Source organism: Microchirus variegatus, assembly GCF_963457635.1.
Source record: "Microchirus variegatus genome assembly, chromosome: 11".
Classification (NCBI taxonomy): domain Eukaryota; kingdom Metazoa; phylum Chordata; class Actinopteri; order Pleuronectiformes; family Soleidae; genus Microchirus; species Microchirus variegatus.
The window spans coordinates 21,194,339-21,212,149 of record NC_139812.1 but is presented as its reverse complement, the minus strand read 5'-3'; the positions used below and the strand labels follow the sequence as shown (position 1 = coordinate 21,212,149).

At 42.4% G+C, this 17,811-nt stretch overlaps 1 protein-coding gene across 1 annotated transcript in view; it reads right to left on the bottom strand.

The window, feature by feature from the left end:
* Positions 1–17,286, bottom strand: part of LOC310934052 (protein FAM53B-like) — a 28,484-nt gene extending 11,198 nt beyond the window's left edge. The window contains exons 1-2 of the mRNA XM_083897672.1: positions 17,158–17,286; positions 1,215–1,489 (exon numbers count right to left, since the gene is read on the bottom strand). Coding sequence (XP_083753798.1) covers positions 1,215–1,295 — 81 coding nt within the window. The 5' untranslated portion in view covers positions 1,296–1,489; positions 17,158–17,286. The remainder of the gene's footprint in view (positions 1–1,214; positions 1,490–17,157) is intronic.
* Between the last annotated feature and the right edge of the window lie 525 nt (positions 17,287–17,811).

Sequence of the window (17,811 nt, the reverse complement as noted above, 5' to 3'; positions counted from 1 at the left end):
AGCCACTGCTGAGAACGCTGTGTTTTATTGTAATCTCGGGCTCAGCGAGATCTCTGAAAAAACCCGGTCCGGTTTCGTAAACACCGGTTCTCTGGAACAGCAGATCCTCCTGCTCCGAGCACTAGTCCGGGCACATCCGGTGTACATTGAACCGCAGAAGAAGAATAACGACCGTTGTGGAGGTGTTTCACGAGCGACAGTGTCTTCTGACTCTGGGTCTGACTCCGGGTCAAAGTCATAAAAGGGACTGCAGCGGGGAGTCGTGACAAAACTATTATGAAACATTGTTAAAACAATGTTTTGATAATGAGTAGCAGTGCATCCACCCTTCCAGGAGGGGGAGCTGCGCTTCTGAGAGCTGTTGTGCTAATTATGTCACTTCCGGGTATTAGCCAATCACAGGACAGTTGGGAAGGCTCTACGCTGGCTGGCCAATCACAACACACTCTGTCTTCTGGGTGTGAGATTTCAGTCTGAAACACAGCGGCTGAGGAGAGCGTCAGTAAGGAGAGATTTCTATCGGCTCGTTTACAGCAACTACAGGAGGTTTTTGACCATAAAAACAAGTTGATGTATGTAAGTTGACCTCCATAACTCACATATATGTGCAACAGGACCACTCTATGTGAGCTTTAAAATGATTATGTTTCATGGTGAACCACAAAAAAATTTGCATCATTGCATAATTGCAATTCTGATTTTTCAGCTTCTTAGATGTCAACATGTTTTGGTTTCTTTGCTCCATTTGACAAAGAAATCATTCAAATTGAGAAAAACATATCATTCCCAGTTTTGGGAAACAATGATCAACATTTGCAGCATTTAAATAATAATGGAAAAAAACCTCCAGACCACTTCATCGATTAGCAAAATAGTTAATTAGACCATAGTCATGGTGACTGTAATGGGCCAGACCTCACTGTATGAATCATGTTATTTTTATACCCCCACTTTACTTTCATCTGGATTTTGTTGTATGCGTTTTTTTTTTTTCATTCTCCTGTGACTTTAACGACTCGGCAGGTAAATCTAAAATTACACCACCAGATAATCAGATTGTGGTCTGACGTGCTCACTTGAATTGAGAAACTAAATATACATGATGACTATCTGTGGTTATGCACTAATGTAATATAATCGCTGGCTCTATTCACTTTGCAGAAAGACCTGGTGCAGGTCACAACCGACCGGTTTGCTCTGTGCGTTTCTCTCACCAGCCGTCTCTCGACGTTCTCGGGCCTTACATCATTGACACCCTTCTTCTTTTCCAGTGTTTTGGATAAAATGATCACCATGGTAGCACGCGGCGGCTCTGCTGTAATCTGTTTAGGTGCAGAAGGAGGCCACGGGCAGCCATCTTAGATGAGGGCAGAGGGCAGAAAGTAGGCGACCGGTTGGTGACCTCCCATCTGCCGAGCAGACTTCAAGTGCTGAGGATGGTGGTGGTGGTGGTGGAGGAGGTAGGGAGGGTGTCTCACACTTCAGATCCCTGTGTCAAAAGGAAGAGACAGAAAAATAATCACAATCAAAGTTTTCTTTTGGGTTTAGGACACTGACAGACATTTTTCCACCAAAGCACAGCTTCCATGTTCAGCACTATGACACGACGTGTCATAAATCCAGACATCGAGACAACAATCTGGTGTAACTAAGCCTATAAATTCAACATTGTGTCGTCCAGATCTGGCCAAATATGAAGAGAAGCATACACATTAGCCACTGAGCCTCGTCCTGAGCCAGGCTGCTTGAAACACACCAGATGAATGTTATAATCTGCCTCATTTAAGCTCCCCCCACCGCCCCACCACTCAAAAATGCCTCTTGCTTATTGTTACTTTTCTTGAACGTTTCGGGTTTCACTGTGTGGGATAATATTTGTGCAGAGTCCTGACCTCACTTTTATTTGCACACAGAGAGAAAAGCTGCTGTGGCCAGTTTAAATCCCAGTCTAAGGCGTGCACATATGAGCGGGATATTTGTAACGTTACAACTTGTTCGGAAGCCAGAGCGGTGACACAGAATGTGATTTCCACAAATATGATGTGGAAACATGAGCAACATCCACTGCAAAGAGACTTTTCTCTGAAGTGAAGGCATCTTGGCTTGGCCAGTGATACTTATTTGCATATTCACAGAGTCATTCATGGGGAAGAGGTAGGAAAAAACAACAAATGGCAAAAACAAACTACAGCTCTCAGCCTATATGTTCAAAAACATTTGTTTCTCAAAAAGAAATTGGTAGCAGTCATTTTAGCAACCCTGTTAGTCCACACTAACATTAAATCCAGATTTTGGCCACAAAATCGGGTGCAGACTTTGTCCAGGGTTTAACCATTCACATAACGACAAACACAGCTGGAGAGATGCCTTCACAGCAGCAGGAGAATCTCCAGATTTGATCACGTTGATGAGGTGGCAGCAGGTTTAAGCATGCTGTGAATTCACTCACTGCGGATTAGCCAGTGTTCCTCCTGCTGTGTTCTCACATGGGCTCACTTAGACAGTATCCAGAAGTTTAACAAGTGAGCTAGCAGGAGAATTTCCAGACAATGTAAGAGTCACTTCTGTGGACAGACACGTGTTCACTAACTAGCCCCTCTGTACAGTCACTGGAGAACATCCGGACCTCAGTGCACTCATTAGAAACTCGGTTTACTCATTAGAAACAAACAGTTCCATGGAAAATATCACCGACAACACTTATAAACCATCCCCAGTGGTCAAAAAACCTAAAGTTAAAGGTGCATTATTTAAAAAAATCTAAATCAACTGGCCATAAAATCCTTCTATGTCACAGAGACTGAGGAATAATATTCATATAACAAACTGAACTCACCAACAACAACACTACAACCAACATATTTGAATTAAAAAAAATATTTTGCAGACTGCAAATCATGTTTATGTTTTGAAATCACGTTTTGGCATGGGGCGCCACCTACCGCCGTCTACCAATCATTGCAGTCAGTAGAGTCTCAGCTGCCGCGCAACCACGGGTTGCCAGTTACGTCTGAAAACAAAACCTAAAAGACCTCGGTATTTAATGTAGTAACCGTTTTTGCCCACATTCTTACATATGGCACCTTTAATTATCTTTTTTGCTGGTTTTTCCAAGGTTAAAACAATCCTGGGTTAAATCACGATAAAGCTGCTGTCATTGCGAACAAAACAAAGTTTGTCAAAACTGTGTCTGTATCGCCGTAAACATCGGGACATCACGCACGTCAGCATATTCCACAGAACCAACCGAAATCTCCGACAGAAAGCCCTCTTCAGCTAATCTTGGAAACGTCATCACTCACATCAAATGACTGCACATATGGCTGAGAAACACGAGCAAAAAAGGAACATAATATATACTGTATGCTGCTGCGGTTGCCTCATCCACCGCCTGCACATTCGCAGATGGCAACGCACAGACTGTTCCTGCTGCAGTAAATAAACACCAACTCCTAAAATGCTTTGAGGAAGTAATATGTGAGGCAGATGGTCCATGTGCTTTGTTTTCTGAACAAACATGTTCCGTCATGTCCGCTCCACTTGGCCCTTCTTGATGCATGGGAAAGATGTAGGTGAATGAAGGGCAGGCTCAATTTGGTTTGCCTTCTTTACCCCTAATGTGAAGGGTAAAGCTGGAACCACTGCGGTGACCTTGGACCTCTGGAGTCTCCTTCCTTCATTAGCCAACCACCACACACACTGACACATTGAATTAGAGAGTATGAACATGGTTCAGCTCCCCCCCAGTCATTTTTTGCCTAATGACAGCTTTCTTCGGTAGAGCAACACATGATGGTAATGGATCTACCAGACCTTCCTATGTTATTCGGCCTGTTTAACATGTGGTTTCACAGTAAGTGTGGGCTGATGCACTTATATAACGGGCTTTAGCGAGAAGGATGAGAGCGTCCCACAAGTTTTCTTGGGCCTAATTTGGATTTGTAAGCATATCAGATCAGAATCTGATCTTCCTGACCAACTGTTCACATTATGATATATCGCAAGTGATCAGATCCGATCTGCTTGTGTCCATATTGACATTGTCTAGTCTAGACTTTCACGTGGATTTCTGTAGTTACAGGCCAAGTCCCAGAAAATCAAGTAGTGTCTTGATTTCTCGATCATTTAACGGGCCTCCGATTAACTTCCGTCTCTCCCAGGCTACGTCATCGTACAAATCTGGTCGGAATCTGTTTTGAAACCACCTGCGTATGTGGTTTGAATTAGATTTGGAATTTTGGATTTTAGCTGTCCAGGCTGCAAAAAAGAAAATCAAGCTACATGCAATCTGGGTATGCTTAAAATTCTGATTTGGGGGCGGCAGTCTAAACAAGTCCTTGGACACAATGGAAGGGGATACTTAAAAGAAAGGATGTTGACGGGGTGTTGTTCACACAGATTTGATTTAGCAGTTTTATATCCAGCCTGGTCACATCTTGTTATTTCACTATGTCATCTGTATGCCTTCCCTCTTCTCCAGCCCCATGACTACATGAGGACTATAAATGTTTCATGTAGGCCTGCCTCAAACCAACTGCTAGCATATGACTCCCATTATCTCCATTTATCCCAGAGAGTCACTGGAGCACAACTGGGCCTCCTCAGGCAAGAGGGGCTGGTGTCGGCGGTGGGGAGTCGGTGGAGAAGAGAACGTTCTTCTCGATCAGTTTTGAAGATTACTCGACTGATTAGGACTGACACTGAGTAATGGTTGCGGTGTGTGTGTGTGTGTGTGTGTGTGAAACTGTGTGTCTATATATGTGTGTGTTCAGAGTGGGAGTAGATGAGCATAACAGTTAGTGCATGTGTGAAGGTTGTTATGCTGACGCAGTGAGGAAGTGTGAAGTGTTCCACCATGGCTAAAACAGCACCTCAGCAGTGAGAACAAGAGGCTTGTTTCTGTACATGTATGTCTGTGTTTATGCTAACCTGCACTTGTGTGTAGTGACTGGCAAGTGGGGTCATGGGAGAGGGCAGAGCCAGTGTGAATTCAGCCTTGGACCCATGCTTACTTAATGAACCGACATCTCTTGATGGGGAAACCCGGAGCTTAACGTGCTCAAGAGCGCTTGTTCAGTCTCTACTGATTAGATAAGATTTGTTGCACAAATCTTGCACGCAATTCTGTAAGGTCATTTTATTTATTTTCTGTTCGTAACACATGGTCTTGATTATATTCCTATTTTAAGGCCGCATTGTAAGCGATCAAGTACTGGCATGGGGAAAGAGGAAATTCATTGCAGAGATAAAACAATATTTATACCTTATCATCATGGAAGTGGACATTAAAAGACGACAATTGTCAGATAGACCACAGTTGCTTCAGACTCGACTCTCTGACTCTTAATTCTCTGGAGATCCTCCAGAGGGGCTGGTATGTCAGAATGCAAATGTCTACAGAACTATCCGCAGAGATCCCAGTCAAATCTGCATCTTACGTCCATGTGGGGGGGGGGGGGAAATCCAGAGTGTCCCGCTTTCTGCTTCCTCAAACCAAGCATCACCTCCTGCCACTGCGAACAAGCGTCACTCAGAGAAGCTCCCGCTGTGAGTTCATGTCCGAAACGATATTTTTGCAGGACAATAAGGCCTTTGAATCCTTTGAATACTAACACGCTTTAACAACGTTTATCATGTGGCCATTCAGGTGCACTGGGCATGCTCGTGCCAGTGTTCAAAGGAAGTTAATTCAGAGAGTATTACTGACAATAAAACAAAATGGTGGGAGTTCAACACGTGGATTTCTTTGATTAGACACGTGTTCAAGGAGCATTTTTAGAGTCACAGCCGATCTTGAGTTACAGCGACATCTTTTCCAAAGTTTTTGCCCGCACAGACTGAAACGCAGCCTTTGTGAGATTAAAATGGAGTCAGAAGTGTTTTTTTTATCTCCTCAGTTTATGGGGCTCTAAAACCCTGGGGTAGTGTGGATGACAGGAATATCCGGAGCAGAATTTATGTATTTGCCGAACGAAAATGGAACAGTATGGTCTCCTTTGTTTCCCATACCACACTGTAATTAAAACTTTTAACTATACAAAACTGAAATTTTTTGGACAGCCGCTACACTCTGACAGTTTCAAGTTGTGATCCAGAGTAAAAGAATATTCACGGTAATTCTTACCCCCAGTGATGACTAATGACGCCTTTCAAGACAGGATGCAGTTGTATAACTTTTGATTTGAACACAAAAATGAGGGAAACTGCTGTCACTAAATGTACACCATGCCATTGTTTGGGCAGAAATAACATTGTAGGTTCTTGTAACTAAATCTGACCCCCTCCGTCGACTAATGCCCGATGGTAATTCTGGTCAGATTTGTGTATGCAGTGGTGCAGACAGCAGCTCTTGGTTCACAATAGGCTACGACTCAGGAGGGCACTCGAAAGGGCAGCTAAGATAATGTGGCTCGTTGCCCAGACTGTGATTTGTACAGGCAGATGAATAGGAGCCTATTTGGGGCCCCCTAAAGTTCTGTGACGGGGTGTTTGGTGTCCATCACCAATTGGCTCTGGTTGCTGCATACTTGTGCAGAGCGCGTCTGGTGTCAAGACTTTGATCTGTGGCTGCAGCTGAAAGAAAGCAACTCATTACATACTAATGAAACGGCGAGGACCGAACAAACAAAATTCTGCGCGTGTAACACAAGAGAAAACAGATATTTATTTGGATTTTCTTCCTTATCTTTTTGTAATCAGACTGACATTAAGATTATATGATGCAGGATGCTAGACGTAGTCAGCTTAGCCATGGGAAACAAAAGTTAAAGATCAAAAGGTTTCTGTTTTTTTTTGTAGGCGGGGGTGCGTAAAAGTAAAAGTTATTCTTTTGTGAAAGTGGATTGTTAATTCAGGGTGAACACACAGCCACCCTTCTTTCATATAATGCAACCGAGGTCGTAAAAATGGTCCTAGAGAGGTCAAGACATACCAGTGACTCCTCTGGCCATCACCGTAGTACCCACTGGCAGAGGAACACTGGCCAAAAACAACACGCCATCACACCACTAGATCCTCAGATGTGCATAAACAGTGAAGTGCTCATTCAGTCAAACTTTATGTGTCGTCAGTTGTCAGGTCCTGGCCTCCTCCTGCAGATTCCCCTGAACGTTTCTCTAACGACAGTGACCGTCGACCTTTGCATAAACACAGCCGGCACTCGGAGTACCTGCTAAATGAGCAATTTAAAAAGATCACTCGCTTTATTTTGACTGTCACCCATAACAACACCTCCGCAGTGAAAACAGAGATGGGAATCGTGACTCAAACGACTTCTTGGGCGCGCTGACAGAGCAGTTCACACTGGTGTTCTTCTCATTGCTTAGCAGGCATGAAGACACGAACGCAACGCCCGTATGAAAGCACACTTCCCTTTGCAGTATATGGGTGCCGCTTCCCTTGTGGTCACAGGCTGCTGCTGAGCAGGGCGTGGAACGTACAGATTTTATTACCAAATTCATGCAGAAAGGAAAGCACAAGTGATCTCTGCAAAGCAATGCGACACAGTGTCAACTTCACACGTACGGCCTCACTGACCCCCTCCAAGGAGGGAAAAAAACACAATAAACAAGTGCAGCAAACATCCGTTCACATTAACATGTACCATGTTACATGTAACATGTAACATGTCAGGTCAGTGGTGAATCTGCTTGACCTAGTAGAGCATTGTTGACTTAAAAAGGTAGAGAGTGTAACATTTAGCAATATTTATGACGGCCTCCATAGAGCTGACCTGTTTTACTCTGAATGTTTCACTCATGTTTTTCACACTAGATACTTTAAATGCAAAGGCTTCAAGATGAGGCTCAAATTAGACCTAAATTAACTTTATTTAAAGGTGCATTATGTAATAAATCTAAAGCAACTGGCCATAAAATCCTCCTAATATGTCACAGAGACTCAGGAATAATGTTCATATAACAACCTGAACTCACCAACAACAACAGTACAGCCAAAATATTTGCATTAAAAAAACATTTTGCAGACTGCAAATCATGTTTATGTTTTAAAATCATGTTTTGGCATGTTGCATCATTGCAGTCAGTAGAGTCTCAGCTGCCGAGCAACCACGGGTTGCCAGTTGCAAGTCAGAAAACCAAACCTAAAAGACCTTGGTATTCATTCATACATTCTTACATATGGCACCTTTAATGGCAGAAAGTAGACACAGGAGCTTGCTGTCCATGTATTACGAATGAAGGATCTATGTTGAATCCAGGGGAGGAAGTGGCATCTGACTTAAGCATGCAGGCCAGGAGGCACGACACTCACCCATTCACTCACTGAGGATTATCCAGTGTCTCTGCTGCTCTGTCCTCACATGAGCACTCTTGGGCATTATTCAGAGACTAGAATGTCCAGATATTTGCCTCCTCACGTACAGTCTGAACCATCTCTTGATAACTGGCACACCTTTAGTACATGTCTGAAAGCAGCTATAGTCACACCACTATGTGTTACAACATCTTGTTCAGTTAGGGTTTTCATAGATATTACTGGCGTCCGGTTTCTCTTTGACTTACTTCATAAAGCAGTTGCCAAGTCAGACACTCTTTCAAAGTAGCCATAGCAACCAAACACAAAACAACGGATAACAGTGTCAAATCTCTCCCCCTCTCATTATGTTTGCATATACACTAACCTGAGTTCACCTGTGTTCACCTGCATGTTAGCACAAATATTTAATCAGCCAATCACATGGCAGTACCTCAATGCATTAAGGCACATAGACATGATCGAGATTCAAAAACCATCCATAAAAATGTGAAAGAAAGCTGATTGAAGTGATCCAAAACACTGAACTTGGAGTCTCTCTTGAAGACATTTCACCTCCCATTGAAGAGGCCTCCTTAGTTCTGCGAGGTGAAACATCTTCAAGAGAAATGTCAAGTCCATGTCCAGTGTCATGGTCGGTGCCAGACTCACTGGTTAACATCTCTGGGGTTTAAAGCGAACGATCACAAAGAAGAGGCCTCGTTGACAGCAGAGGTCAGAGGAGAATGGGCAGAAAGGCCACTTTTCACAACCAAGGTATGCTTGAAGACCACCGAAGACCATCTCTAAATGCACAACACGTCACAGCAGGTGGGTTACAGCAGCAGCAGCAGAAGACCACACAGTCTACCACTCCTGTCACTTCAGTATGTGTCCCGTGTACCTAATAAAGTCGCCGGTGAGTATAATACAAACCCCTGTTTCTCAGAGCAGGACCTCTGGTCGAAAGCTTGAGAAGTTTCGACAGGCGTAGCATCAGGTGTTTCGGTTTGACTGGAGGAACTTATGGGGCCTCTTGCCCCCTGGAGTGACCCTTGCATGCCAAGACTCTCCATATATCAGGTACCCCTCTAATTACACTACCACCCCACATCAATCCATGCCTTTCCGCCTGTGGTTTCTACTGTTATCCATGAGTGCCTGTTCTGTGCTGTGCACACTAACCAGAGCCCTAATCCATCAGGGATACATTACATGGGAGCCTCCAGCGCTGCGAGCAATCCGCTTGCAATTGCCCAGCTCAGCTTAATTAGAGCAACCCACTCGTATGTTGTGTAAGCAAGTGATATTATACGATTGCTACCACCAATAAAGGGACATTTGTGCAGTTACGTAATACCAAGTTGTGGAGGTGTATTGTTATTGTAAAGAAAACTACTCGCAGAATTCCTTTCGATCATTAATTAATTCATTGCTAAGCTCATAATATGGACCGTCTGACTGTTCAATGTAGGGTGTAGCAGGGTGCGAAAACATCAATGCAACATTTCTTAGTCAAGAGAAGGTGTGTCATGTTTCTGTGACGTCACAGAACAACAGCTACATCGCTAAAAATAGCATTAGAAATATGCTTTTGAACATTGTATTCAGCAGAGCTGTACAGGAAGAAATGATGATCGTTGTGCTTCATGTTTTATATCTGTGCAAGTCTGTAAAAATTCAATATGTTCTATATTAAGGAATTATCTGGAACAAAAACAATTTCCCCACGGGGATTAATAAAGTATTCTGATTCTGATTCTGATTCTGATTCTGATTACTAAAGTGTTTTTATAGAACAAAATGATTTTAATAAACAGTTGAGTAAAAAGGTAAACACAGCAATGCTTTTTCTATGTATTAGCATTAGGCTAAAACTGTGATCTGGGATTTTTGACGTTTGCCACTGTGTTGTTATATGGCCCATCTTTCATTTTACTAGAGTGACAAGCTACTTTCAGACATGTACTGAAGTCCAGATATTCTCCAGACACTGCAAATGTCCCCAGAACTTGGACCTGATGAATTTGAAATCCCTAATTTAATCTCTGGAATAATGTCCTCGAGTGTAAGCTCAAACCAGGTGCTACCCCCTCATCTTCCATAGATTCTCCTGCTGTTGTGAACCTGTCCCACTCACAAAACCTCCTGCTGCATGTGTTCATCATTACCTACATTAGTTGGAGTAGGGGTAGAAATATGCCCACTTATGAACAAACTAAAAAAATTGATAAAACCATCAGATTTGCTGTCTGTAAATCTTGTCTGCAGGTGTATGTAAAACATGCTGACATAATCAAATCCCATGCCAGAGAAGCAATATATACAACAGTGCGTTACACCAAGGACTTATGACGTACATATAATAAAAATAAATGACCTACTTCGTACAGACAGGATTGTCAAGAAAACACAGCGTTTCACTTCATGAGCCTGGACTTGCACAAAGAACCAGTTTTGTAAGATCTAACACATTATGTGTCGTGTTGGCATAAGGAAAAGATTTTAGTCGTAAATTATTGCAGGTCACCTGCAACTCCTATACTATTATGTTGGAGAGGAAACTCGATGGTGGTCCAAATTATGGGAAAACGTTTCTAAGAATGCATTAAATCGGCCTGTTGATGTAGAACACAATGGAGACTCGACGGAGGGGCAGTAACTCACAATGTGGTGGCAGCCAATGCACAGCAGGTGAGAAAAAAAAAACTGTAAATGGAAGAATGCCAAGCACTGTTATTTAAAAACAGAGGTATTATGATAACAGAACTTTACCTCAACTGACACAGTACACACACATGCACGCCTTCTGAATGCAACATTTATGCCACATTCACACTATGGGTGAATTCCAATTCCTTCCTTAACCCTCAATCTTAACCCTCAAACTCAAAAATGCACGCTCCCTCTAGTGCAAGTGCTGTCCCGATTCTCAGAAAAATTAAGTTGAGGGGCAAGTTAAAGGGCTGTATCGCCCTCAATATTGAGATTTTCCGAGACCACCCTTGGGAGCAAGGGCTACCCAGAATGCATTGCGTGTTTTGACATAACAAAGATGGCATCGAAAGCAGCAAAACGAGTACGCTAAAAATTAAGTATTTTCTTTGTTAATAGAGATTATGATTATGAAGATCATTGTATTATCTTAGTTTAGGCCCATTTTATTCACGTCATTGTTGCGTAACATTTTTTATTTTACGATCTTTTGTCAATAGCCGGCCGGTGCGGACAAGCGATCGTTTGCGATCGTTTACTTTTCAATAAGCCGTGGTGTGCGGTAACTGTCAGCTGAATATGTCCGTGGTTGTGGTATTTGTATGAGTATCATCTTATAACTAACTGACAACCTAATAACTTGACCGACAAACGGATCGTAATAAATAATCGTGACCTAAATGTGTTCTTCTTTCTTTGTAAATGCGTTCTACAGTCTGAAGACGTATATACGTCAAGGGTTGAGCTTGAGGATTAAGATAGGAATTGGAATTGGCCCTATGTTTTCATTTAAGAACGCATAAATTCTATTGCCTGCGACGATTTTTCCAGTCATCGATTTTAATGTTGTTGCTTTTAATAGTTAAAACAAGCTTTCTGATGTTTCTGCTTCTTAAATGTGGATGTTTTATGGTTTCTTTGCATCATTGAACAAAGATATCATTAAAACTGAAACATCTTGTTTAGTGGAAACAAGACATAGGAGAACATCATCATCTACACCATTTTACGGACCAAACAAGTATTCAATTAATCAAGTAAATAATCATCTGATTAACAGATTATAAAGGGCCGCATAAAACGATCAACTTAACTTCTGTCTTGTGCAAAGTTCAAGCACCTTAAAGGACTTATTTGTACAGAGAGTGATTTTCAAATACTTTCAAGGGCCTTGAAAAATGTTTCAGTCTCACTTTCACCTCGTCTCACGACAAGAAACTCTGACTTCTCATCATTGCAGTTTCACGACAGTAGCATTTCCTGAAACTGAGCAAACATGGGTCACGTGATATAAAATTTTCAGGTGCGTTGGTACGGCTGCAGATTGCATCTGATACGGAACTTAAATGCTCGTCTGGACTCAGAGCCAAATGAAAACACAGCAGTCTGGATGTAGCCTTTAACCTCATCATGGCTATGCAAACACACTCTGCATAACAAATCTAAGCGCGTGAAATATAAAGCGGTAAGACCCCAAACCAAATACAAACAAACAAACAAACAAAAAGTTAAGCTAATTCCTCCCTATCACCACCCAAAAAACATCACAGTGGGACACAGTGTCGATGGGAGTTTTCCCATTGCATCCCAGAATGCCTTTCATCTCTAAGTGGATTCTGGTGCCTGTCTTGGGGGTTGGGGGAGTGCTTCTCTGGTGTATGTGAGAATGGCTCTTTTCTTTTCAGTCTCCAGGTCTTTGGCTCTGTGGGAGTCAAGACACCAGACCTACAAATCTATCATGTTAATGAGGAAGGAATATACAAAATGAGGAATACGCTGTGAAATAAGCGCGGCCGTGCTTCTTTAACTGCCCTGGAGCCGAGTTGCACGAGTTTCAGTGCGTTTTCGAGGCAGCAGCTGTTCTGACTGCAGGACACACAGAAGATTCTGAACTGAATAGAGTAGCATGGAGGCAGAGGCAGGCATGGCTAACAATCCTTTTCTGACAGCTTTGCATAATGCCCCCCGGGCCCAGAGGGCCAGTGAAAGAAAGAGAGCCGCAGTATTAGAGGAACAGAAAGACAAACAACGAGGAAAAGCAAGACAAAATTTTCGACTGAAACGTATAGAGGGCAGCGTGTGTGTGTGTGTGTGTGTGTGTGTGTGCCGGTGCAGAGTAAAGAGTTGTACACACGGTCGTGGGGAATGGATCAGTAGCTCGCTCAGCACACAGCTGCGCACCGACAGAATGGAGCTCTAACAGGGCCTTTGCCTGCAACACAAAGACACTGCCAATGTGTGCGTCTTAAGCGCATACTGAAGCGCCGAGTGATCCCCCTTTAAAACCCAGCTGCCTAAATAGCATCCATAAATTATGTCCATAGCATGTCCACAACAAGTGTGTAGACCAACAATGCCAAGGCTGCTGCTGCTGCTGAGTAGCAAACTAGCAAAACTAAAGGGATTTCCAGCAAATGTTATGAGAAAGTTTGGGGTTTTGCTTCTTCCTGTTTACTCAGTCACTGCATATTTATATTTGTCCTATGATGGTATTGCACACTAATACATAAGAGATCCTAGGCTTGGCAGATTTTGTGAAATAAAAGTTTTGTTGAAGACAAAACACAGTGATATATGTCCATAAAATAAAGTGGATGCAGTTCAATGTGTGACATTTGTTTCACACAAACAAAATGTGCTGCAACTCGACGATTATTGTCATTATCAATCAATCAAGTACTTGTGCGGTCCATAAAATGTTGAAAAATGGTGTTTTACCAAAACCTGGAAATGATGATGTTCTTAAATGCCTTGTTTTTGTCCACATACCAAAATGATTTATTTGTTACATGGAGCAAATAAACAAGAAAATATTCACATTAAATACGCTGAAAAATCAGCTTGTTTTAATTATTGAAAATCTTATTTTATTGTGTGTGTTTGAAAAGAAATAACAGTTCAGCTCGATTTCTGTTCATTCAGTTTGTTGTACTTGTATTGTTTGCACAACACAGAGGTTGACTGCAAAGGTGCCACGCAAATAAACTTGTCACTACAGTAACTTAACCTGGTCGTAGTGTGATAAACACAACACCAACAGTTAACGCCAAACTTTGCTGACTCACATGATAGAATGTGATCCTTTTAATTGCTTGTTCACACCAAGCTGTGACATTCCAGCGCTGGTCTATTTTAGAAATCAAAGCGAGGTATCGACATCGCAATCGTCTCAAAACTAGAACAGCATCCGAAAACTCTAAATGTCTCCTCTGAACCTGGCCGGTATTTGTGAGGCACCCTTATCAACATCCCCTTTGTAATTAGATCCTAGGGCTGACATGTAGTGAAAACTTTATACCCAGCCTTTGACTTCCATTCCCAACCTGTAATTCTGCAGCACTTTGCATTTGAGAGGGTGATTCCTGAGAAGGAATCCTGAGCACAACAACTTCTGACATTTCCTGTTTAGTGGACCAAACCAAGCCATCTGCACAGCGTGAGAGCCAAGGACAGCCGCTGCTATGGTGGCAGCAGAAAACATTTGCAGGTATTTTCCAATGATGTTGCCCTGGTACCAAACCAGTTCTTCGTGGCGCTGTTTATGGTGTCCACAGAGATCAACCGGCTGCCGTGCAATATTAGAAAGGCCAAGCACCCACAGTTAACCTCAAGAGAAATGAAATGCTGACAAATAAGCAGCTTCGTAACCACAGTGCCCCACTTTCAGAGTGACAAACTGGCTTTCATTTTCCAAACAGCGGGCCATTAAGTAGTTGCAAAATGAATGTGAACCATGATTGAATCACCCAATGACAGATACAGAGATACAACAAGTTGTAAATCACCTGCGTTCACTCCACAATAAAACATTTGTAGACTTATCGTGGGCAGACTCTCCTGCATGCCTGCATGAGACAAATTCAATTCAAAGATGCTCTTATCAGTTGTTATCATTGCGGGTGAGGTCAGTTTTGTGACTGTAAAAATAACATAAATTAAGTGTAAATGACTCTACGTGGCATTGGCATAATAACAATAAAATACTGTGACCGGACTCATAACCAGACACTCGTATGTCTTTGCTGTGGCAACAGAAACTAAATTGAGGAAGAAGAAAGTGGATCATGTCTTGAATCTAGCACAGATCACAACATTTAAAGAGGAAACGGCAAAACCCTAAATGTGTGGTAGAGACTAGTAAGACATGTACAACGAGGCCTTAAAACTCTTAAGGGCCCGGTGTTGGGGGGGGAGTCTTTGATTCCACGTAGCCCAAAATTTTCCATTCCACTAGGTGGTACGGTCATTTTTGGGTCAAAGGAGACAAAGAAGAAGATTGGTAACCATGGAAACTTGCTTGAGGTCATATATGAAACTCTGCCACTACCCACACATCTACATGCCGGCTCTCATAGGAAACAAGGACTTACAAAAGAGGACGATTTCCTGGTGAGAAATGCCTAGTGCAACACTGGACTGGTGCAGAGTGTCATTCAAGTACGAATGAAACCGCAGGCTTGGCTACGCACATTCTGAGGTTTGGAAAACATCACTGGACCGTTTCCAACATTTCCTGCATGTTATGCATAAATTAAATGATTGATTAAACCAGGAAATAAAAAAAAACTAATTAAATGTTAAAATAACAGTTTGGTCCAGTGTGAAAGAATTAGTGACTACTGGTGAGACTGTAGACTGCACACCAGAGTGTCATAAAACTACAGGGGCCTTCACATACCATAAAGGACAACATTTTAGTCATTTGTGTATTAAACTTCGATACAAAGTACAAAAAAAACGTGCTTTGGTTGGTTTGCAATAGAACTATGGAGAAACAAGATGGCGGCCTACATACACCAAGGCCCTTGCCTATAGATATACATCTGAAAGGCTTATTATAAAGCTATAAACACCAACATATCTTTCATTTAAAGCAGTTACACACTTATATTAAACATACGCATGGGTAGGATATCATTGATTTTGATGACAGGAACAACTTTAAATCAACTTTCCATCTTTTTCTGGACCAAACAGGAAATAATCATAACATACATATCAATAGATAATAATCAAGAGCGAGAGCTTTATCAGTATGACTGACATACATGTAGATGTTGACTCTCTCTCTCTCTCTCTCTCTCTCTCTCTCTCTCTCTCTCTCTCTCTCTCTCTCTCTCTCTCTCTCTCTCTCTCTCTCTCTCTCTCACACACACACACACACACACACACACACACACACACACACACACACACACACACACACACACACACACACACACACACACACACAGGTCCACACTGCTATCCTTTTAAAGACTCTCATTGACTTCCATTCATATGGAAAGCCTAACCAAAGCTTTATCCCCAACCTTAACCCTAACCAGTTAATGCCTAACCCTAACCGCAATCCAAATCTAAGCCTTAGGTTTTGGTCTGGTACCCAAGAGGACTATTGGTCCTGACAAGTTCAGTGTTTATGCCAGAAAAATGAGGCAACACACACACACACACACACACACACATGCTGGTTACACGTCCTTTGTGTGGACACTCATACAGATGCGTTCCCTAGCCCCTTACCCTAACCCCTAATGTGTCTAACTAGGTCAAAAACTCTGTTAAAGTTGTGTGGACCAGCCAAACATGTCCTCACAAAGATAGGCTTGTTTGACAATTGGTCCACACAGCTTATTCAAGGCATGCACACACACACACACACACACACACACACACACATAGAGGGTTTATGTGCACCCTCTTCTACAGCAGGTTTATTAGGCAGAACAATTTAATACAGCAACAGGTTGGTCAGGCTGGACGAGCAAACACTGCACATTTTCTCATATTCACACACTGGTACACTTCACTACACTACACTACACATATATAACAGCTGATGTGGTGTAATAATTAAACTGTAAAGTGAGTAGATAATTTACAGTCACATTTACACAGTGTGTGTGTGTGTTGCCGCTACATGCCTCTGAGCTGCACTTCTTAATCACAATCTGATTTATTGGCAAGTGGGAATTAACTTCTGTAATCTGCCTTTTAGAGGCAGCACAGATTGACAGACAACTTCTTCCAGTGACGTTGAGGTAAAAAAAACGAAAACAAAACCACAAAAAGAAGAAGAAGAAGAAGAAGAAGTAGAAGGAAGATGAGAAGGAGAAGAAGAAAGATGATGCATGTGAGAGCACAGTTAAAACAATGAAAGACCATGTATGCTAACAAATGTCTTACTACCTGACCAGCAGAGGCTCTTTCGAAGTTAGGTCATCTTCAGGCCAAAAAAAAAGGGGGGGAAACGACTCGTAAGAGTGGAAAATAAAAAATAAAAAGTGACAGTAGCAGCCGCCAGCACAGGACTGCACTGGACCGGACTGCGAGCAGCTGAGAGCTCGCTACTGCTTTCAGCCTCCAGCATTGATTGTAACAATATCCGCGTTCGGACGAGCCACGTTCACCGGAACAGGGGGGTGGCGCTAGTGAGGAGGACAACAAGGAAACTGAGTTGTTTACCAAAAAAGAAACCCAGCGTACTCCCCATCCAACATGTAAAAGAGTGCTCATTCACAGTGAAACAGCAAAGTTGTTCAAATCGCTACTCTTCCATTCAGGGTGAAGTTTGACTTACAAGTAACACCCCTGTTAAGTTGGTACGCTCCGCTTTGGTTCCTCCCCCTAGGCATTTACAATACTCGTGCCTCCTGTGTTTTTCATAGTACGATTTCCATTGATGTTAAAAGTGCAAATTAGTGTTGATGTCTCACTACAACAAGAAAAAGCTGTGATTAGTCTAAATCAAAGGTCTCAAACCTGAGGCCCGAGGACCAGTCGTGGCCCACCAATCGATTTCAAGCGGCCCTCCGCTTCATATCAAGTTATAAAGAAGTATTT